General features: G+C 40.3%; 1 protein-coding gene across 2 annotated transcripts; it reads left to right on the forward strand.

Moving 5' to 3' along the window:
* Window positions 1-8,215: 8,215 nt before the first annotated feature.
* LOC309482001 (sterile alpha motif domain-containing protein 9-like) lies at window positions 8,216-12,445 on the forward strand. Of its 2 annotated transcripts, none has more exons than XM_082147162.1 (2): window positions 8,216-11,490; window positions 12,110-12,445. In XM_082147162.1, exon 1 carries the CDS (start codon window positions 8,918-8,920, stop codon window positions 11,471-11,473), a length of 2,556 nt encoding a protein of 851 aa, XP_082003288.1. In that variant the 5' UTR covers window positions 8,216-8,917; the 3' UTR covers window positions 11,474-11,490; window positions 12,110-12,445. The 2 variants fall into 2 exon arrangements, with proteins under 2 accessions (XP_082003288.1, XP_082003289.1); XM_082147163.1 differs by having other exon boundaries at window positions 8,216-11,486.
* The last annotated feature ends 12,449 nt before the right edge of the window (window positions 12,446-24,894 follow it).

Here is a 24,894-nt window from a genome sequence, read left to right on the forward strand (position 1 = left end):
TTACAGGTTTAACTTCTTAGAATCAAGATGTGTTTAACTTTCATTTTACAGGAAAAAGAGTAAACAGTTGACCCTAAGTTTATACAGACAATAATAATTTCCAAAGTGTAGAAATACATGAAATATGTAATTTTTTTAATTAAGAAAATTAGTCTTAAAAAAGCATAACAGGAGAAGATGCCATGACTTACCATGTTTGCTGATTGATTCCAACTTAATATCACCTTTATTTATTTAATACAGATTGTTTCAAATCAGATTTACAGTGATAACAGGAAAATGATTCAGCAGCTCTAAAAAAAGTTCAGTGTTGATTCAGTTCTATTGTAAAGATTATCAATTGTTTAATTAGTTAATTTAATCTAATAAAGCAGCTCTGGAGAAGACAGTGATGTCGTCCAATAGTGTCAGTGCAGGCTGATCAATAATATTGTTGAATGTTAAGTGTCCCCAACTAAGCAAGCCAGAGGCGACAGTGGTAAAGAACCCTGAGCAGAGGACTTGTTTGGTTCTTGTGGTCTTTGCTGGGGATCTGTGCCGATGGCTGTCGTGTTTCAATGAGGTCTTCACAGGGGAGAGTCTAGTACAGTCTCTGCTGACATTCAGGGCTGCGTTGTGGCTACCATCTGGTCTGGATACGGCCCGGATCCGGCTGACTACATCATGAGTTGTGGTCGTGTCTAGGCGCAGGTCCACTATCTGGTCTGGATACGGCCTGGATCAGGCTGACTACAATAAACCTCGGGATAAACACAGAGACTAATATTAGCGTAGATGCCATTCTTCTTACGATGTAACGAGTACATCGGCTGTTGTAGGTGTTCCAGGTTCCGGCTGACCTGATTTATCCTGCCTAACAATCATTTAACTGATTTGAATAAGAGAAATGTATAATGTTCTATGTGTATGGAAGGTTTAAGAGATGTGTTTAGCCTAGATTTAAACTGACAGAGTGTGTCTGCTTCCCGTACAAAGTTAGGAAGACTGTTCCAGAGTTTTGGTGCAAAATAGGAAAAGGATCTACCGCCAGCAGTTGATTTTAATATTCTAGGTATTATCATCAACTGGCCAGAATTTTGAGATCGCAATAGACGTGAAGGACTATAATGTGTTAAGAGCTCTCTCTAGTACTAGGGAGATAAACCATTTAGTGCTTTGTAAGTAATAAGCAAGATTTTAAAATGTGTAAGATGTTTAATAGGGAGCCAATGCAGTGTTGACAGAACCGGGCTAATATGGTCATACTTCCTGGTTCTAGTAAGAACTCGAGCTGCTGCGTTTTTTGGACCAGCTGTAGTTTGTTTATTAAGCGTGCAGGGCAACCACCCAGTAGAGCATTACAATAATCTAGCCTTGAGCTCATGAATGCATGAACTAACTGTTCTGCAATTGTCATTGAGTGCATATCGTAATTTAGATATATTTTTTTAATACGTAATGTTTTCAAATAAGCCTGAAGGACATGATAAACTGAATAAGGTGTTTAATTAGGGTGACCGCTGAACTCTGCATGGCTGTGGCTGTCATGTTTTAAGTCCAAAGATGATGAAAATAAGCCAGGGGTTAAAAAATAGCTGTTATGTTTATTTAAAGGGATACTTCACCTCTGGAAAGATGAATGTGTATTTAAAATAGGTCATTTATGTAGAAGAAATGTGAAATTATTTTTGAATTTGGAGCTTTCTAGACTGAGAAAAGCCAGAAAATGTATTTTTGGCTTATGTGGATGAAAGACAACAACTCCCAGAATGCACTTGCTTCGCTGCCCTAGGAGGCCACTCCCAAGCCGCGCCTACCGGTAAGAGAGCGCAGTTGAAAACAACAAGGCTAGGCTACTAATGAGACTCCGTGACGAGTTTGCCAGGATTTTGAGATCGCCCAAAATGTCCTGGTTTCGGCTATTGCGTTGTACGGTCGCCATTCATTATGTTTACTGTGGCGAGCAGGACGAGACTGAGGGCCGCGGGAGAATGGCGCGCGGCCAGTGGCGTGATTACTGAGACGCACCGATCTCGTATCTCTCACGGAGGAGCGGGAATTTTCTTAGCAATGTTAAAACGCACATCAACCGATCACTTGTTTAGCGTTCATGTAAACACTACATTCAGATTCACCAATCGGAATGAATTCAGTTAGATTGAAACAAAATGTGTGCATGTAAACAATGAATGGCGACTGCAGAAAGCAAAAGCCGAATTCCGGACATTTTGGACGATCTCAACGGCGGACATGTCCGGGAAAAAGAGGACGGTAACCCCTGCTACTCAGCTTTCTCCTACTAGGCTACTCAGTTTTCTCCACAGAACAAGAGCCTGTTAGCTTAGCTTCCAAAGAAAGACGTCTGACACTGTGTACATTCTGTGAGTGAGATCCCTCTATGGGCGGGTTGAGAACATGCGGAACGAGCTCCTCCTACTGGCTGTAGTCTTTAGCCTCTGGACAAAAAATCCTCCGATGACGCAAAATGACGATTTTTGCATCATCTGAGGATTTTTTCCAGACAAAAAATACATAAATCTCTCATCTCAGGGGGATATGAGGGTAGAAAGCACGGTAATTCGAAAATACTACAGGTTTTCTACTAATGCAAAGCTTATAATGCTAAATCCTGAAGTATCCCTTTAACAAGAAAACTCAGATAATCCAATACACCAAAACTCAACGAAGCATACTAAGCACAAACAATACTGGACAATGAACTGAATGAACATAAGGAAAGATACAGGCTACAAGTGATAACGAACTCAAGTACAAAAGCTAACTGACCCTTCACAGGGAGTTTGATTGACAGGCGATCTGACCAATCATAATCCGCCATCCGCCGAATCCGCCATTTTTGTCCGACAAAGCAGTCAGGAGAGTTAACTGTTAGTAGATTAATGTCAGTGGATTCGAATTTGAAAAGCGGAGTGTGTTGTGTTCTCTCAATGGGGTTTAATAATGCATTGAGTTAGTGTTCAGGAATGCATAGAGTTCGATTGTGCTGGATCATTCTGTTATGCCTGACGAATGTATGCGTTCATTTACTTGGGTCTGAAAAGACAGTGAAATGGTAGTAAAAGTGATGATAAGTTGACGCTACTCCCTGTGTCAGTGTGATCCTTACCCAAACATAACATTGGCGACGAGGATGGCTGATATCGCTCTACCACCTCCTGGCTCCTTTCCTCGCTCTACCTGGTGAGCCTCCGATTTCCTGGACTCGCTGGTTACAGTCCTTCGAGACTTTCATCTTGGCAGTGGGGCTGACTGACGTGAGCACAGCCCGCAAAAAGGCGCTGTTACTGCATTGCTTGGGAGCCGAGGGTCAGCGTGTGCTGGGAACACTTGAGTCAGGTGCCACAAGCGATTATGACACAGCCGTGGAACTACTGACCGCGCACTTTGCGGCCCCACAGAGTGCGCTCTTGCGCCGGTTTCTGTTCCGCCAAAGACAACAGCTGCCTGGTGAGTCAGTGCAACAGTACGTCGCCAACTTGCGTGGATTGGCCAGCACATGCAAGTTCGGTGCGTTGCAGGACGAAATGATTCGCGACCAGTTAATTGAACAAACCAACAACGCGAAAGTACGTGAAACTCTGCTATTAGAACCGGATGATTTATCACTGTCCCGAGCAATCACGATTGCATTACAAATAGAGAGTGCAGCTGCATGTGCGTCGGCGCTGACTAAACAGCAAACAATCACGGATTACCCAGCCCCCTCCCCGTGCCCCCATCAATATTACAGCCCGGCCAGAACGACACATTGGCGGCAGCAGACTCCTCTGCAGTTATGCTACTGAGACGCCCGCAGCGGTCTCGGCCACGCCCACAAACACTAGCGTCACGGCCCTGTGATAACTGTGGATCTTCATCTCATCCGTCTAGAGCACAGAACTGCCCAGCCCGTGGCCAAACATGTCGCAACTGTGGCAAACGCAACCATTTTGCTTCAGTCTGTCGCTCGGCTCCAGCTGAGTCACCCACTATAATTCACAATGTCTACTGTGGACCAGTCTCATTTAAAGCATGCTCAGTGCGCCTAAATGATGTGTGCATCCCACTGCTTTTGGACACAGGTGCCAGTGTGTCTCTCTTGAACATGCACACATACAGATTTTTTTTCAGGTCGCTGCCACTTCCGCCACCCTCTGCTTCACTCTGTGGCTATGGCGACTCAAAGATTGACCTAGTGGGTTCCCTGCAAGTAACTGTTGGGTATGGCAACAAATTGGTACCCGGCTTTACCTTCCATGTTGCCCGTCGCGGGGCCAATCTGATGGGTCTGGATTTGTTCTCGGCTCTGGGATTCTCCCTAGTGGACACAAAGGGAGCTGCGATCTTGACAGTCTCCACGCCTTGGCAGCAAAAATGGCCGTCCCTGTTTGAAGGCTTGGGTTGCCTCACTGCTTTTGCCCACCAACCTCTCCTGAACCCCGCCGTTAAACCAGTCATTCAACCACTTCGCCGCATTCCTCTGGCTTTCCGTGATGGTGTCTCAGCTGAACTTAAGCAGCTGCTGGACGCTGGTATTATCGAACCAGTGGATGCGTCGCCCTGGGTTTCAAACCTGGTGGTAGCTCAGAAGAAATCAGGGGCCCTACGGGTGTGTGTCGACCTGCGAGCAGTGAATAAGGCAGTGATCCCGGACAGGTTCCCACTGCCTACCTCTGAAGAGCTCACTGCTCAGTTCCATGGCTCAACTGTGTTCTCTAAACTAGATCTCAGACAGGGCTACCTACAAGTGCCGCTCCACCCCAGCAGCAGAAACCTCACAGCCTTTGTGACCCATGCAGGTGTGTTTCGTTATACACGCATGCCGTTTGGGCTTAGCTCCGCCCCCAGCTGCTTTCAAAAAACCATGGTGTCGGTGTTGGCTGGTATACCGGGGGTGGCCATTTACCTGGATGATGTGGTTATCCATGGGCCTTCCCCTGCGAGTCATGATGAACGCCTCAGCAGAGTTTTTGCAGCCCTAGCTGAACACAAACTAACCGTCAATGCTGAAAAATGTGTTTTCTCTGCACCGACCATTGAGTATGTGGGTTTCCGACTGTCGGCGGATGGCATCACACCACTTCAGTCAAATGTAGACGCTATACTGGCAATTCCTGAACCCAGCTCGGCTGCACAGGTCGCCTCCTTCTTGGGCATGACGGGCTACCATTTGAAGTTCCTCCCACATTATTCTGCTACCACTGCCCCATTACGGCGTCTGCTGCGTAAGGATGAGCCTTGGATATGGTCACAGGCATGCTCTGAGGCAGTGCGGGCACTCAAGGTGCAGCTAACCACAGCTCCAGTGTTGGCTCATTTCGATATCTCTAGCCCCACCTTGGTGACCTGCGATGCGTCGGCAACAGCCATAGGAGCAGTATTGTCACAGACTCAGCGGGGCGTGGAAAAGCCCATCGCCTTTGCGTCGCGGGCCCTCAATCAGACGGAGCAGCGGTACTCGGTGGGGGAACGTGAAGCATTAGCCTGCATCTGGGCCTGCGAGAGGTGGCACTTGTATCTCTATGGCCGCTCCTTCACCCTGAGGACAGATCACCAGGCCCTGACTGCACTGCTTTCTACGTCTGGGACAGGCCACAGACCACTGCGGCTACACCGCTGGTCCGACCGTCTTCGCCAGTATAACTTTGACCTGAAGTTCACCCCTGGCAGGGACAACGTTGTGGCTGACCTACTGTCCCGCGCTACTCCACCCCACCCTGCCATACACACACACACCGACACGGACCAGGTGGAACGGGACATTGTCCAGATGTTACACACACCCCTCCAGGCCGTCGTATCATTACAAGAACTGAAGGACGCATCTGAACAGGACCCAATTCTTTCTCAGCTCCGTGTCTATATTCTGAATGGCTGGCCTCAGGAGATATCGGAGGGGCTGGCAGCATTTTCCAGAATAAAGCAGGAGCTGTCCTGCTGGAACGACACCTGTGTGGCACGCGGCCTCTGCACAGTCATCCCCAGCACCCTACGTGCACGTGTCTTGGCAATGTCTCATGAGGGCCACCTGGGTATTGTGAAGTTGAAACAGCGCTGCAGAGACCGGGTTTGGTGGCCAGGGATAGATAAAGACATTGAGGCCTTGGTGAAAGACTGTGCCGCCTGTCTCTTGAGCGGTAAGACGGGTCACCAGGCCCCCCCACCCTTACAACCTCTTGCTTGGCCATCACAGCCCTGGGATCATCTGCAGCTGGACATATGTGGTGAGATACAGGGAGTTCCCCATCACCAACGCTTCCTAGTGGTTGCCTATGACCTGCACTCGAAATGGCCCGAACTCATTGCCACCGGCTCTGTGACCTCTCTGGTCATAATCAACTTTCTGGACTCTCTGTTCTCCCGCTGGGGCCTCCCAAATACTATCACTACTGACAATGGCCCGCAGCTGATCTCAGCTGAGTTCACCTCATACCTCAAAAACAAGGGTATTCGCCACATCCGCACGGCATACTATCATCCCCAAGCTAACGGGGGCGTCGAACGCTTCCACCAGTCACTGAAAAACAGTCTCAGAGCACACCTGTACCAGGGATGGACCTTCTCTCAGGCCATCCGTCACACACTGCTGCACTACAGGGCCACCCAACACTCTACAACGGAGGTCTCTCCAGCTTTCCTCATGCTTGGCCGTGAACTCCACCTTCCCCTTGACAGGCTCAGCCCAGCACTGCCTCAGGGACCACTACCAAGGGTCAAGGCCTCTGTTGAACGCCAGCAGAGGTGGATGAAGCAGAAATTCGATCTCTCAGCACACGCAAAGGTCCCTGACATACAGGCCGCAGATTGGGTCAGGGTTCGCAGGCCCCACAGAGACCACAAACTCGCTTCGTATTGGTCTTCCCCTCTTCAAGTTAGTCATCAGCTGGGCCCAGCCACCTTCTTGCTCAGTGACGGCACGCGGTGGCATGCAAGCCGTCTCCGTAAAGTACCGGCCCCGGCACATACAACAGGCGTCACATCTCAAGCCACACCCTCAGCTTGGCAGAACAACACAGCGATTCAGCCAACACCTCAGATAGCTCCTGCACAGGCTCCAGACATCCCTATCAACCTGCCAGCTGAGATGTGTGCTTGCCCATCACAGGCTGCCCAGCCTCACCCTCGTCTTTCACCGCGGCCTGTTCGCACTCGTTCCCGTCCGGGGCACTTACAGGACTTTGTGTCAACATTTCATGTTTGAAAACCCGTAGGAGGGGGGGAAATGTTGTGTTCTCTCAATGGGGTTTAATAATGCATTGAGTTAGTGTTCAGTAATGCATAGAGTTCGATTGTGCTGGATCATTCTGTTATGCCTGACGAATGTATGCGTTCATTTACTTGGGTCTGAAAAGACAGTGATATGGTAGTAAAAGTGATGATAAGTTGACGCTACTCCCTGTGTCAGTGTGATCCTTACCCAAACATAACAGAGTGTACTGACGTCTTTCCGCGGTTAAAACTACACTCCTTCTGATGTTCATTCATGTTTATTTGATGCTATAAATGAACTAGAAGGAAGATATGATCGGTTCACGAGCAGCTTTAACTGATCAATCGGTCAGACACATTAAAGAGACACAAAACCGAATTTATTGTTAAAAAAAATGACAAAATTTGAAAGTTGAGACTTTGTTTCATATCAAAAGTACCCTGGTCTGTCCTGTCTCGGTGTGTTGTCAGTGTCCTCTCTCCTCCGCGATGTATTTTTCACTGTGTGAAAACATGGTGTGTGTGTGTGTGTGTGTGTGTGTGTGTGTGTGTGTGTGTGTGAGAGAGAGTGGCGTGGATTGTCGGACATAGCAACAGTAACTAAAGGGGGCGGGTCTTTGCGAACGGTCAATTAGCCATAATGAATAACCATAGAAACAAATGACAAACGGGAACATAATAACCAGTTCTGCCACACTCAGTGCAGTATTGTGTCCTAAACTTTCATTTTCAGAGAAATGAAATACATTTTTGTGAACATTGCTTCATGGAAAACCCTCCCCAACCTTTTTCCTGTAAATACTTTTCATAGTGATACATCTGAACAGACAACAGATCTTCTGTTTCCCAAGACACAAAAATGCAGCCTGAATGTTACACCTGCATTTTTGTGTATTGTGCATAGACTGTGGACGGAAGACAAAAATGTATGACACAAAGGATTTTACACCCATTTCTTGGCAAATAAAAGGTGTGCTGTTATTGAAAACAGGCACAACATCTGACTGTTAGCAGAACGGTAAGACAGTTCATGAATTTCACTGTGTAATACAAGTACATTTATTATTTAACTAGCCTAGTGTTTCAAATAGTATTAATAGGTAGGCTAATATATTTTTAAGTTTTAAATAAATGTAATTTTTAAATGTTTTTGTCATTATAGCTATAATTGTGTTATTTTATTGTTATTCATGTTGTGAAGCACATACTTGGAAGGGTGTAGGTTTGCTTTGAAAGCTGGTCAGGGAATATTGCACGGAGGCAGGAGACAGTCTGAGCTTATAATAAAAAAGAAAAAAATTAGATTAAATCCCATTTCAGTTTTGAAAAGGTGTGCATAAATGACATAAAAATAAAAAGGTTTCTGCTCATAAATCATTCTGACTGTACAACCATTGTATCCTTAGAAAGCAGACACTTGAGAGTTTACTAGTCCAGGCTGTTATTAATACATAAAACATAAACAGCAACAACAAAAAATGGATAGAGATAGATCTAAGACCATGTCAAAGTGATTTTTGCCTCTATTTCTGGTTCTTTCGTTCTCCCTCAGCGATTATTTGTATATTCTGAAATTATCCCATTCTTCTATAGATATCTTGATCTCCTTCTCCGTGGCACGGGAATAAAGACTCACAGGGATTCTCTTAACTTATTAACCATTTTGAAACACTCCTCACATAAATATCCCCATTCTAACTGGACAGAAAAAGGAAAAATAAAACTGATAATGTACACCATTCCTTCATCTGAACCCAGCTCCGAAAACAGTGATGCAACCGCAATCCCAACTAACCTTAGAGATTCACTCTCATGCCTCGACGTGGTGTGGTCTGATATGTTCGAGACTGGAGACTCGGCGATTGACTCTGTGAAGCACGAGACTGATTTCCTTAAAGGAGCTCCTCCACAGTGGCTGAATTTTAGCACATCAGAGAACTCGCCGTTTGTAGAAAGGGATTGCTTTAAAGATTTAATTCAGTTAATTGAGAAAGAAAAAAGGAAAAGATGTCTGATCACTGAAGTTTCTTTACAATACCAGCCTGGCAGTGGAGGGTCAACCCTCGCCATGCAGGCGCTCTGGCATTTTCACAAACACCTCAGATGTGCCAAAGTGATCGACTCTGATTTAGACGATAAAAAGCTGCCGAAACAAGTGGTGGACCTTTTTCTCCTGTCTAATGAACAACATGCAAGACATGATCCGAAAACCGTGCTCCTGTTGCTGGACACCAAGGAAAACTCAAACAATGATCAGCCAATCAAGAATTCTCTCTGGAAAAACCTGACCGACGAAATACGTACGAGGGACATCAGTACACACACTCCAGCTGTGATCATTTTAAACTGCACAACTATAACTGGTCCAGGAACAGGCAGTGTGGAAATTACAATGACGCTCTCTCCAAACGAGAAAGAGAGGTTTGATCAAAAGAAACTGGAGCTGAATGAGAAATACAAGACAATGTCAGAGAACTTCCATGCCTTCAACATAATGCAGGGAGGTTTCAGGAAAGAGGATGCAGAGAAACTGATCACAGCAGAAATGGTCCAACATGTTAAAAAATATCCAAAGTCCAAAAGCACAAGACTTCTCAGTTTTTTAGCTTTGATAAATTCATACGTCCCAGGCTCACACTTGTCGAAGCTTTTGTGCGAGGAATTCATTGCACAAACAGGCCGTCCCTCCGACGAGGAAAACGGTCCATTGGAAGCAAAATTGGAGCCTTTCATTGATCTCATAGTCACATTCTCAGAAGGAAACCCAAACACCGACTACATACGCATGGCACATCCAATGATTGCTGATGCATGTGTGAAAATGCTCACTCAGAACAAACTGACAAGATTCAACATCGCTTCTGACTTCTTGCACAACATGGTAAAAGGAAAGGAGAGTGATTACATGCGAATTTGCAAGAGAATGTTAATCACAAGGGTCGACACAGAAAAATACAAGTTTTCCAAACTGATTCTTGACCTCACGAGGAATCACGAGGAATGCATTTGTTTGTTGAAGCTGGGTTCAGATTTGTTTACCAATGACCCTTTTTATCCTCAAGCACTTGCACGTTTGTATTACATTTTGGTAAAAAAAGGAAACAAATTTGAAGAGGCAGAAAGATGGGCAAAAGAAGCCATTGCCAGAGCTCCCAAAAAATCGTATATTATGGATACACTGGGGCAGGTTCACAAAAACAACCTGCGGACCATTCTGAAAGAACCAACACGCACAAACACAGATGTGGTTTTGGGCATTGCAGAGTCTGCCGTTACAGCGTTTAAAGATGAAGAAAAAGCAGCTGAGGGCGAGTCAGAAGACAACACCAGTTTCAATAACAGGGGCTACTTTGGATGTCTCCAGGTTTGCAAGATCATGTATGATTTAAGTGCAAAAAACCCTCTGGAACAAAAATACAGTAAGTTCATCAGTGATCACAAAGGTGACGTTGAGAATAAATATAATTTCTTTGAATGGTACCTGGCATTCTCAAGACTAAGGATCAAGAAAAGTGACCCGGACTACCTTCATAATGACACTGAAGAGTGCTATAAGCGATATTTTGCACATGAAGAGCAGACTGATGAAGCCACCCTGAATGAGAAAAGAATGAAGTCTTTTGGAGGACTACTTCATTTCCCCGAATCTGATATCAGTGTGCTTCAACGAAATCAGAGTGCATTTCAAAACCCACAATCTGATGATGAAACCCAGAACATTCTCTACGTTTCTTCCAACATCCTCCTGAGTGTGTTTGATGAGCAGTCTGAAGAGACAGAAGAGCTCCAGGCCAGATTACACAAACTTTGGGTGAGCAAAGAGAAATGCAGAAGCCCAGAGTTTTACCTCTTGATTCTTTTGCTCTTTTGGTTTGATGAAGCGCAGCCAAGAATCCCAAACCCTCCAGACCTGCAAAACTGTGTCCTATATATGCGTGAATCATATGAGAAGAAGTATCAGAAATACCTTCGCGGTCGCTACCTGGTGCCTTTGTTCTTCTTTGGGGATGGGAATGGTTTGCAGAAACTGGTTCACAGCTCAGAACTACAGCCGAATGATTTTCCTGACTCGTTGGAGCTCCTCTTAGACTGTGAAGTTAATTGTCTCCAGCGGATCAGCGGCGAGGTCAAGAATAATCAGGAAGTGTTCGCTATTAGAGATGGGAAACAGATTCAAGTCACTCCTCATAAACCAGCCAGTGTGTACAGACAAGGCCAGGTGTCTTTCTACCTCGGCTTTAACATCAGAGGACCTGTTGCCTTCAACATCAGATATACGTACTGAAGTATCAGAGACTGTAAGTAAAGCATGCTTCATATTTCAGACTATTAAATGTTTCAGTAACACTTTACAATATAGGGTTCATATAGGAACACGCTGACTTTTTGGGACTTTAGCTTATTCACCGTATCCCCCAGAGTTAGATAAGTCCATACATACCCTTCTCATCTCCGAGCCGTAACTGTCTGACGCACCCACCGCTAGCATAGCTTAGCACAAAGACTGGAGGTAAACAGCTCCAGCTAGCATACTGCTCCCAATAAGTGACAAAATAACGCCAACATTTTCCTATTTACATGTTGTGATTTGTATAGTCTCAGCGTTGTACGAATAACAAGGTCACATGAGACACAGCCATCTTCTAACCGTACACATACTGGGAACTATTTTCTCAGAAGGCGAAGCACTGCTAGCTACTTGGGCAGAGTGATTTTTAGCTGTATTTTTATTAACTAACATAAACAAAGATTAATAAATACTGTAACAAATGTGTTGCTCATTGTAAGTTCATGCTGATTCATACATTAACTAATGTTAACTAATGAACCATAATGTAAAGTGTTACCAATGTTTCATGTTTGATTGTGTTTGAAATGTATTTATGTCTCAGTGAAAGATTTTATTCCCTTTTCTCTGCAGAGTTCATGGATTATCACATGAATACTGTCATTCAGAGTGAAACAATCATCTAAATAACATTATTTTTGCATTGTACCCTGGAAATCAGATCCATCAGACTAAATAAGAGAGAGAGAGAGAGAGAGAGAGAGAGAGAGAAAGAGAGGGAGGAAAAAACTTTCCTCTCAGCCTAATGTGAAAAAAGACAAGTATGATGCAATTTTTATCTTTAATCATGTTTATTTAATATTCAGTATGATAGTTATATTTAAATTGTATGATTTATCTGCTCGACTGGGTGACTATGGGGCGAAATGATTCTCTGAACTCAAATTTCACAAATCTTGTCTTTTAGAAAATCTTTTAGAAGAAAAAATAAATAAAAAATGACCAGTTTATATAGAGTATGATACATAATTTAGACATTTTAGAGCATTTTCAGAGGTAAAGAACGTGTTAAGGAAGAGAGAGAGAAAATATGTTTAAAAAATATTAGTAATAATGCTGGTGGTGGGTCGGTGAGTTCAAACTATTTTAATTGTTTTGACCACTAAATATTCAGTCAGTTAGAGAACATTCTCAGTATAGACATTTGAGGTTTTGTTATTCGTTGCAGTGTGTCTATACATGTATTCCAATAAAAGTAATATTACTGTATCACTTGCTGTGCACATATGTTAATATGTTTATTAATATGTCTCTGCATGCAGAATAAAAGAGTAAAAAATAATTACATAGGAAATATGATGTCTCATGGTAATGAGATCAGTATTGTTCATTATTTATGTTATCAGCTGTTCTTGATATTCAATCAACTGGACACAAATGCTGGTTTGATACCACATATCACCCCAAAAGTTTTCATGTTTGTAGGTAAAGTGAGTATCAATAAAGAAGATCATTGAAACAAACTCTGTCTGGTCTTGTCTATCCAATCTTCCTTACTTAATTTTCAGGTTTGAATTTTCAGTTTGGACTTTGATTTTTGATCTAATGTAAAATAACACTGCAGTTTATAAATAAAATATACATAAATATACAAATATACACAATATAGTTACAAAAGTTATTCAGTCAAGAACGATTTTCTATTTGTCTTTTTATGTTTATCTAAATTGAGACATTCCATAGACGTAATGATTTTTATTCTGGAAAAAAATTATATTCTCTCCTATTACACTAAACCTACCCATCACACACACACACACACACACACACACACACACACACAAAGAATATTTAAAAAAACTTAATTATAAAGTATGCTACATTTATTTGTATCATATTGACAGCGAGGGGACTATGAGTATTACTATCTTTACCTTTCTCTGAGCCACTGTGGTAAAGCTAGTTTAACGTTTGACATTCGCTAGACGTTCGGTTTCACACCAATTAAACTATCTGTGCATTTCATGTTTTCAGCTCAAACCACCTCAGACATGCATAAACAAATGCAGCACAAGCCTTATCTCAAGAACATATTAATTAGCCCTATAATTCTAATTAAACATTTTGATCATATGGCATTAGGATATCAAACTAATAGTAAAATGTAGAAAATACTAAAATATCCCTTTTATTGCACAAGGCTCCGTTTTGGGAATTAGCATTTCATATGTTTTATAATAATTTTTCAAATTAAATGTGCGCAATACTGTAAATCCGTTAAACTACAACACCGTTTGACCTAAAGGTATCCAGCTGTAAAGTATTCCAAATATTATTCCCTATAATGCACAAGGTTTGTTTTTCAGATATTATACTGGTAATCTTTTTTAAAGCTTGTTTTAATTGTTTGAATTCCAAAAACAGAGCCTTTTTTTTTTAAAAAAAAAGGATATTTAAAAAATTCTACATTTTACTATTAGTTTGATATCATAATGTCATATGGTTAAATTATTTAATTGATTTATAGGGCTAATTAATATGTTTTATTTCTTGAGATAAGGCTTGTGCTGTGAAGGACATGTGTTTATACTGTACATCTGAGTTGGTTTTTACACAGATAGTTTAATGGGTGTGAAACCGAATGTCAAACGTTAAACTAACTTTACATGAGCCGTGATCTTCTTTAAAGGAAGGAAAGGTAAAGTACTTCTTAGGTGCCGTGATGGTAATACCATGGTACTGTATCAAAGTAATTTAATGCCTTTGTTGTTTTATAGCAACTGTGACACTGATGTGATCTAATACTATAGAGTTCCCATAGTCTCATTATGATTAATAAAGTGTCATCATCATCATCATGATGTTGTTGTGATCCAGCTTGATCATGGCTGAAGATCCTCAGAGGAACTTCCGCTCGGCGTATTATGAGAAAGTGGGATTCAGAGGAGTGGAGGAGAAGAAATCCCTGGAGATCGTGCTGAAGGACAATCCACTGGGTGAGATTCACAGACTGACCGATGCTGTCTCTGGTTTAAGACATTTGTCTGTTTGTTTGTTAAATTAATAACAGTTATCAATAATAATAATAATAATAAGAATTCGTATGATTTTTTTGTGTTTAAAGACCATGCAGAACAGTTTAACTTTTTTTGTTTTACTTTTTAACACTAGTAATAACAGTTATTGGTATTTTTAGGATTAATTTTTCATGCATTTTTAATTGTGGTTTAAGAGTTCAATAAACATGCAAAACATATTTTTTTCTGTTATTTTGACTGTAATAATAAGTTATTATTATTGTTTTATTATTTATTTATCTTTTTATGTTGGTTTAAGTGTTCAATAATCATGCATAACATACATTACTTTTTATAGATTTTTTACTTTTTGACACTAAAAAGTAATAATTATTATTATTATATTATTTATTATTATTTAAAATGTTGGTGTAAGTGTTCAATAACCATGCAGAACCATTTTCTGTTGTTTTAATAATAATAACAGTTATTATTATTTTTAATTCTTTCAATTATTAATGTTCATGCATTTTTAATTGTGGTTTAAGAGTTCAATAGACATGCAGAACAGATTTTTTTGTTTTGTTATTTTGACTGTAATAATAACAGTTATTATTTATTACTTTATTATTTATTTATATTTTTTTATGTTGGTTTAAGTGTTCAATAACCTTGCAGAACATAGTGTTTTTATTGATTTTTTACTATTTGACACTATAAAAAGTAATAATAATAATATTAGTAATAATTAATATTATTATTATATAAATTTGTATTATTATTTTTAATGTTGGTCTAAGTGTTCAATAACCACGTAATACTGTTGACACATTATTTTTAATGTTGGATTAACTGTACAGAGACCATGCACAACATAATTTTACTACTTATTTTTCTTTTTGACAATATAATAATTACAGTTGTATTATTATTATTATTTTATTTTGTATTCATTTTTAATGTTGGTTTAAGAGTTCAGTAACCATACAGAACAGATTTTTAAAGTTTTTGTTATTATTATTTTTTGTTTATCTAAAAAAACACATAACAGATTTTTATTGTTTTGCCCCTTTTGACTTTATAAAAAATAATTATCATTATTGTTGTATTGATTTTTGTGATTTGATTCTACATAACCATGCAAAACTGATTGTGTCTTTTTAAACACAATAATACATAATAATTTCTTGCAACACAATAATAATGATAACTCTTATCATAAGCATCATCTTTGGTTTGTGTGTGTGTGTGTGTGTGTGTGTGTGTGTGTGTGTGTGTGTGTGTGTTTCCAGATGTGGAGAAGTTGAGCACGTTCAGTCAGAGGTTTCCGCTGCCCTCCATGTACCGGATCCACGTGTGGAAAATCTTACTGGGTGAAAACATGAGTGATCATACTGTGGACTAGGGGCCCTATCTTGCACCCAGCGCAATTGACTTTGTACAGCGACGCATGTATCATTCCTATTTTGCACCCGACTTTTCCCTCCACAGACGCACGTCGGTAAATGCATTTGCGCTCCCCGGGGCGGTTCAGCGCAAAGAGGAGGCGTGTTCTGGCGCAAACGTTCCCTGGTGCTATTTTGCAGGTTTAGAAAACAATTCCTCCACAGACCAGGAGAAACCTAGTCTAAAGTCAGTGGCGCGTTGCGCATGTTATTCATATGCTATTTTAAGGGCGCATGTGTAACGGTACGTTCACACGGGGCGTCAGCGTCAACGCTTCCCATTGACTTTGAATGGGTGACGTCAAGCGTTGCCGAAAAGAATTGTGGATCCGTCAGCGGCGCTTCACTGGCGTTGCTCGCGGCAGAAGTTGAGAATTTTTCAACTTCTGCCACGAGCAACGCCAGTGAAGCGCCGCAGACGGAAGCGTCAGCCAATCAGGATCGCTCTATGCAAATACAGTAGCCAGGCGGCAGCCAATCACGACAATGAAGCTTGTTGTTGAGTTCCTGTCTAATTTCATTGGCTGACGCTGCTATGACCATGGCGTCAGTGCCAAACTTCAGCCACGCCTTCCGTCAAGCGTTGACGCTGACGCCCCGTGTGAACGTACCGTAACGGGTACCGTGGCGACGGCACCCGAAAGGGACAGATTATTCTCCTGTAACACACAGGAGAGAAACGAGGAGACAGTGTGTCACGTTCAAGCTCTCTGGAGTAATTTATTCACAATGTTCATTAAACAAATCTCTGTTTCTCAGAGTCACATTATGCTTCACATATCACATTTTCAATGTCTTCTTAACATTATAATGACTTTCAGTGTTCATGTCAATTCACAATCTGCAATAAAATAAACTTCTCAATTTCACATTCATGTTCACTGACTCTGTATTTTTTTATATTTCACACTATTCATCAAAAAAGAAATACAAAAACCATAGTAATATACCTCAATTACTTCTCTTAAATGATTAAACATTTCTAATCACAATATTTTACCAGTATCACGTTAATACGATGCTGCAAATCACTCTCAGAATTATTAATATACTTCAAATATAACTTTAAACCTTATTTAACACATTAACCATTATCAATTGACATTCAAAACACATGTATAGTACATTAAACAATACTTATTAACCTTTAGAGCTTATAGAATACCTTCATGTGCATTTGTATAAGGAAAAATGTATATTTTTAACTGACGCGCTCACAAACGTTGCATGTGCGTTTTCAGTAGGCCGCTAATCGGTCGAGCTTTTCTCTCTCGCTTTAATCAAACTCAAAAACAACCTCTGACGAACATCACTTCTCTAAAACAATTCACTTATATTCTAAACACATTTCAGCATGGTTAAATTCAACTTTAAAGTGTTTTTATACATTTACCCACCTGTAACACACAGGAGAGAAACGAGGAGACAGTGTGTCACGTTCAAGCTCTCTGGAGTAATGAAAAACTCACGACTCGCACAGCTTAACACCCATCGTTCGACCCCTAACGGTCAGGAGTAGCATTGCACACTTCTCTTTTTTTTTACAAGGAATTACATTAAAATAAAACCCTTCCGAATGTTTCTTTTTCCAAAATAACACAATAACATATTCAAAATGAAACCAATAATTTTGAATATACCTAAAGTACAATTACAATACTTGTGTGATCGTCACACATGCTTGACCATAATCAATGTATGCTTGACCATAATCAATGTAGCATGTGCACAACACGCATACACTTTGATTCTCTCATCTACACACAAACGCAGCAGTTCTCATTTTTAGAAAACCATACATTATTCGGCTGTGAACCGCTCCTGGCGTGCGTCTGGCAAATCTGCCGTTATAATAGCAACCCGCCATGGAACAAGCACACCTGCTCTTAAATGGAATGTGAGATGTCGCTCTGATTGGTTTATTTAACGTTACGCCCAAACCACACCTTTGAGTAATGAAGCTACTTCAGACCAACACATTTTAGATTTGCGTCAGGCGCAAGAGGCATTTATCCCGCCGGGAAAATAGCAACAGCGCCTGAGACCCGCCCACAAAGTTACTTGCGTTTCGCGCTTGATACTTGCGTTTCAGATCGTTAAAATAGGGCCCTATGAGTGTGTGTGTGTGTCTGTACTCTTAACTTTATAAGTTAGCATTAAATACGGTTGCCAACTTCTGGAAAGGTAAATAAGGGACACTCAAAATATTTGTACTGTTTCACACAGTGTCATTTCAGAATCTGCAGTTAAGTGTGTGTATAAAAGGTTCTCACAAATAAACACCTTTGGGTCATTCCTTGTCAAAATCAACCAAATTTCTGAAACTTTCCTGGCTCAAATTTTTCTTTTTGAGACAAGACAAACGTAAATGAAGCCAAATGTTAAATGTCTTGAATGTATATTTACTGAGTAATTCGCTATTTTGTAGAGAGGGTCAAAATGACAATTTTCAAATGAGATTTGGATTTGGTAAAAATGGCTTTAGAAAGATGACAGGATCATTATTTTATTAATACACAGAGATTGTTAGGTCTATTAGTTAAATACTTTTGTAATCTTTGCATTATAAAGATTATAATGATCATTATATGCCAACGGTGACAGTTCAAAAATGTGAAAAAGCACTTGTGTTTTTTACCCCAAGTTTGCATGCCTGTAACTCAAGAAGTATTAAAGATATCTTAATATACATTTAGATTATAATTCTTAACAAACTTGTCTTTTGGTGTCTTAATTTTTAAGGCCCAATGTAGTTCATTTCCAGAGATATGGGGATCTCAATGTGGCTCCATGAGTAAATTTTCAATTTTTCAATGTAGAGCAAATCATTTTAAAACGTATCAAATTTGTTTTCTATCAACACAATTGTACACAATTGCAGGCGTCCATAGTATGGAAAAAAAATTCCCATATGGAACAGACAACAAGATAGTGTCGGCCCGGATTCGGCCCACATCTAGTATGAGTTGAATCATGTACCAGATGTGGCCCGGATCTGGGCCGACACTATGTTGCTGTCTGGGAAGTCAATGGGACCCATCAACTGTTTGGTTACAAACATTCTTCAAAATATCTTGCTTTGTGTTCATAAGAACAAAGAAACCCCTTCAGCTTTGGAATGACAAATGTTTTGGCTAAATAAATTTGGCGCAAGAAGTCTGCATCAATCTTTTTAAGTTATGACAACTTATAATGAAATTATGTTCAACCAACAGATACATTGAGTTATAGGGAACTTAATTTGTAGCATAAATTTACTTAGCCTAGTTCACTCATGAATGGACTAATGTACTTGACCAAAATAATCTGATCTATTTGAGTTCAAATTAACAGCTAGTATAGCACAAACTATATATATTTAATTTGTCTTGTCAATTTAATGAACAATATTAGGCTACTTGTCACACAGCAGCAGAATACGGGTGTCAGTCCTGGATCTGAGTCCTTAATACGGTTTTGTTCACACACAGTTCAGTTATTTACTGGACTGACAACCGTATTCAATAACCGTACATTTTCAGGACTCACAACTAGGGTTGGGAATCGAAATTCGATTCCAATTCTGTATTTCGAATCAGATACTTGTTATAGAATAATGCTATTGGATGATGGCGCCAGCAGTGTGCACGGCGCAGCGTCTCCCGGTTTTATTTTGTTTATTGTGTGTTATTATTAGTTTAAGTTATCAAAATGTCACAGCTCTGTTTGTATACGATCGCCAAACTCTTTTTTCTATTCGTGATCAACATGCTGTCTGGACAACGAATGTTAGTTATGGGAATCAGTCCTCGGATGCACTGCCTTCTACACTCCCAGCTCTGCCGGCGTATTTGCAGTTTACCTCCAGTACAGCTTCGCGGAGGAAACGCCATAGAAGGCGGAGAAAGCGAGGTGGTGTGGTTGCAAGAGCGAGAGCATATCTACGGTCCACGTGGAAAAATGGACCGGGATTTCAACACGACTTCTTCTTACCAACTGTCTGTCCTTCTTTGGACCTCAAGAGGAGGTGGCTACTCCCGATACAACCTGAAGCGGTCATCGCTGTGGATCAGCTGCGTATGCCAGTGGAGGAATTTGTTCCCCGGCGTTCACAAACGGCCAAGCGCGGCGTGGATCTCATGAATCTCCGTTCATTGGCTCGAGCCAAACTACCACACACACAGGACACTGTTCTTAATTTGGCACTGATTAATGTTAGATCATTGTCTAACAAGACTTTTATGTTAAATTACTTTTTTCGATCCCGGGAGCTTGACTGTATGCTTCTTTCGGAGACGTGGGTTCAACCTGGTGAGTTTTTCCCCTTCTCAGAGCTCCTTCCTCCGTCATGCTCTTTCTTTAGCTGTCCTAGAACAACGGGTAAAGGTGGAGGCCTAGCGACAATTTTTAAATCCAGCCTGAACTGTAAAAAAACTCCATGTAATCAATATAAGAGCTTTGAGCTACAACTTTTTGAACTCAAACTTAAATTACACGGATCAGTGGCATGTGCACTCATTTATCGCCCTCCAAAAATTAACAAGGAATTTATTAACGACTTTTCGGCGTTTGTGGCTGGCATTGCTCTAACCTACAATCATTTCTTAATTGTTGGTGATTTTAATATTCATGTTTGTTGTGCTTCGAAGCCTTTGGTCAAGGATTTTTTAAACATTTTGGATTCTTTTAACCTCACTCAATCGGTGAATGGCCCGACTCACAACAAGGGCCATTCTCTCGATCTGGTACTGTCACACAATTTAAATGTGTCCATAAAGGATATTTCAGATGCAGGTATTTCTGATCATATGCCAGTTTTATTTACTGTCTCTTTGCCGTGCTCTCAAAGCAAGTCGTGCTTCCCTATGAGTCAGCGGCGCATAATTAATTCATCTACGGCTTCATTATTTGCTGCAGCATTTGACACCTTTCCAGTAGTGTCTCGAGATATTTCTTCATTCAAGGACATTGAGGAGTTGGTGGCTTTATTTGACTCTACGTGTACTGAAATTCTTGACTCAGTAGCACCGCTAAAGAGCAAGAAGGCTCATTTAAATAGAGAGCCATGGCTAAATGACATTACTCGTGCTCTCAGAAGGGAATGTAGATGTGCTGAGAGGAAATGGAGGAAAGACAAGCTCTATATTTCTCTGGAGATTTTAAGGAATTGCTTGTCCAAATACCAGTCTGCTGTTAAAGCGGCAAAGACCCAGTACATGTCGAACCTTGTGCTAAACAACTGTCATAAACCCCAAGTCCTTTTTAATGTACTAAATAGGATAATTAACCCTCCTGAACACATCGGCATTATTCCTAGCACAATTTTGTGTGACCGATTCTGTGAATTTTTTACTGATAAGGTGTCCAGTATTAGGGCATTAACATGTTGTACTGCACCAGATCCCAGTGTTACACCGTTATGCTTAGGCATATTTGAAAATTTTATCCCAATATCGCTTTTAGATTTGTTAAAGACGGTCCAATGCTTAAGACTTTCTGTCTGTTCACTGGACTGCCTTCCTGCAAAGCTTTTTATAGATGTATTTGACACTGTTGGACTTTATATTTTAAATATGATAAATATGTCTCTTTTAACAGGTTCTGTGCCGGTAACCTTTAAAAAGGCCATTGTACAACCTCTTCTAAAGAAACACAATTTAGACCCCTCTGTCTTGTCTAATTACAGGCCAGTTTCCAAGCTGCCTTTTTTGTCTAAAATATTAGAAAAAGTGGTTTATAAGCAACTTTTACTGCACCTTAAATCAAATAATATATTTGAAAAATTTCAATCAGGTTTTAAATCAGGTCACAGTACGGAAACCGCACTTTTAAAAGTATTTAACGATCTCCTCTTAATTTCTGATTCTGGTAGCTCTGCTGTGTTGGTGCTTTTAGATTTGACTGCTGCGTTCGATACGGTCGATCATAAGATTTTACTGTCAAGACTTGAGTCCTGTGCAGGTATCAAAGGCACAGCTCTGAACTGGTTTGAGTCTTATTTGACTGACAGATCTTTTTCTGTAAATTTCGGACCTTTTTATTCTAAGAAAACTCTAATTAATAGCGGGGTGCCCCAAGGTTCTATCTTGGGCCCAGTCCTGTTTTCATTGTATATGTTGCCCTTGGGATCAATCTTCAGGAAATACAAAATTTCGTTTCACTGCTTTGCTGATGACGTCCAGATATATCTACCTCTAAATTCTAAAACCAATTCTACTGAAGCACTGAGTAACTGTCTGGGTGAAATAAGGGATTGGATGTCACTAAATTTTTTACATTTGAATGACAAAAAAACTGAAATTATAATTTTTGGGAAGCCGGATATCTCAGGTTTAAACAGGGCTATAGGCCCATTACTCCCCAATTACAGCCTATCTGTAAAAAATCTTGGAGTCATTATTGATAGTTCTTTTAAATTAGAGAAACAAATTAGTTCAGTAGTTAAAACAAGCTTTTTTCAGCTTAGACTGTTGGGGAAAGTGAAGCTGTACCTGCCGCAAAGTCAACTAGAAAAAGTTGTACATGCCCTCATTACAAATCGCTTGGACTACTGTAACTCTTTATACTATGGTTTAGATCAGTCGTCTATTCACCGTTTACAATTAGTACAAAATGCAGCCGCTCGCCTGTTGACAGGGAAAAAACGATTTGATCATATTACTCCGGTACTGTCGTCCCTCCACTGGTTGCCTGTTGCTTTCAGAATCCAGTTTAAGATTTTATTATTTGTTTTTAAATCTTTAAATGGATTAGCACCGTCTTATTTAGCGGATTTGCTGACTATGCACACCTCAGTCAGAGCACTTAGGTCAAATGACCAGCGACTTCTAGACTGTCCTAGATCTAGACTGAGAACCAGAGGAGACAGAGCATTTTCCGTTGCAGGACCTAAGCTATGGAATGCTCTTCCCCTTAATATTAAGGAAGTTAGCTCTATTGAGTCATTTAAATCGCTTTTAAAGACTTATCTTTTTGATAAAGCTTTTAATATAATACGAGCTGTGACGTTGTGATGTTTGATTGTAAAAATGTCTATATGTGTTTTAACTATTATTATTATTATTGGGACATTTTGCCTATTTAATTTCTCTTTTTGATTAATTAATATGTTTTATGTTTGGTATGAATTTCTGTACAGCACTTTGTGGCAGTAATGACTGCTTGGAAATGTGCTTTATAAATAAATTTGACCTTGACCTTGAATAAAAACTTTGATTCCTCTTGTGTGCATTTTAATGTTATTTTAAACCATTCAAGCGTAAGAAGACCTGCACACTGTTTTCTGTGCTGCACAAACATCCAGAAGGACGTGCGCACAGAGAGCCGTCTCTCGTATACTGAATAGTGCGCGATACTAAACTGAGTTCTCTTCCGCGTCTTTTTGCACTTGAACGGACAAATACACACAAATATATGTCAAAATATCCTCGTAAACACAGTTGGTTATGTCTTAAGGGAAGGTAAACAATTGAGAAAGTAAACGCATGTGTAACAGTATCAGTATATTGGATCCGTGCATTCACTCTTAAAGTGACAGTAGCCTAATATTCCTGCGATCTCTATAATAACACTAATCAAACAACAAAAGACAAAGAGAAAATTCACTTGCTGTTCTCGACTGAATACTGTAACTGTTGTAACAATATTTTGTAATGTATATTTTATTTATAAAGTGCAGTGTTATTTTACATTTGATCACATGTTTATGTGCCTGAATACCTGAAAATCTTAAAACACTGTTTATTGGACTGTTTATTTTGTTCAGTGGTATTGTAAGAATTGAGAAATTATAAAATGCCGGACAGTCTGGTTGAAGAGCGACCAGACCCTGAGAGAGGACAAAGGACCTCTCTGGAAATTACCATTTAAACTCACCATTTGTGAGGCAAAGTCTCACCTCCGAAACATCCTAATCTACATCTCTCCCCCTCTTCCCCACTCCCCTCTCTCATGCTGAGACATGTGGTCTCAGCATGAGAGAGAGTAAAACACCCAAGAAAGTGTATAGTTTAATGTGAATGATTACCACAGAGTATTTTTCATGTTTGGTATCATTTGAAATGTCTCAGTGCGACTGGTACAAATGTCTCATTTCCAAATAAGTAAAACAAAAGGTAATAAGGTTTTTAAGAGTTTAAAGATAACTGACATACAATGGAAGGTGATCTCCTGGCAAAGGGTCACATACCCCCAAAAGGTGTCAACTCTGAATGCAAATTTCTTTTGTTAGCACATGTTTCCAAGTGAAAGAGGTTCTGACTATATAATGAAATGCAGTAGAGTATTCGGGGCCCTTTCTGTACCTCAGATTGGCCCGTGAGGCTGAGAGTGAGATCTCTCAGCCTCATGTATTTCTTAATGTTGGGTTGCATCTTCTCTTTATCCCAGATCATTTGATGTTATTGTATCGATTATCTTTGAACTGATTATGAAATTGGCATGATACATTTACCTGTACAACTGTTACATTTGATTATTCTAACTGACTTTGACATTATTTTCATTAAAGAGTTAAAAGGAATAGTCAAACATTCGCTCACAATTAATGATCCAAAGATATCATTAAAACCTTTTCATTTATGGAGTCAGATGAAATAACAAGAGAATATTCAAATGTATTACATTTAATAAAAAAATACTTTGCCTCGAGAAAAGGACAGTAACATGTTAAGACCTTCCGCGCAGGTCGAAGCCGGCTTTGGGCCGATCGAGCGCGAGCTTACAGTATTTATTTGTGCGATTGCTAATTTGTTTATCTGTTCTTTTTAATTACTGAGTGTTTACTTGTCTTTAATAATGCTTGACATTTATATTAGTTAGGCTAGTTGTTTTTGCTGTGGTATTTTAAACCCTTGTGTAAGTGTTCTTTAGCCTGTTGATTTTTGCTCATGGTATTCAGCCACAGTCAAATGTTTTATTTGTGCACAGCAAGTGATACTGTAATATTACTTTTATTGTAAGACAACACTGCAAAGGA

Source organism: Leuciscus leuciscus (genome assembly GCF_965113295.1).
Source record: "Leuciscus leuciscus genome assembly, chromosome: 19".
In the NCBI taxonomy this organism is placed as follows: Eukaryota; Metazoa; Chordata; class Actinopteri; order Cypriniformes; family Leuciscidae; genus Leuciscus; species Leuciscus leuciscus.

Excerpts from the sequence above, each read along its gene's own strand:
- LOC309482001 (XM_082147162.1), top strand. The coding sequence starts at position 8,918 with ATGTACACCATTCCTTCATCTGAACCCAGCTCCGAAAACAGTGATGCA.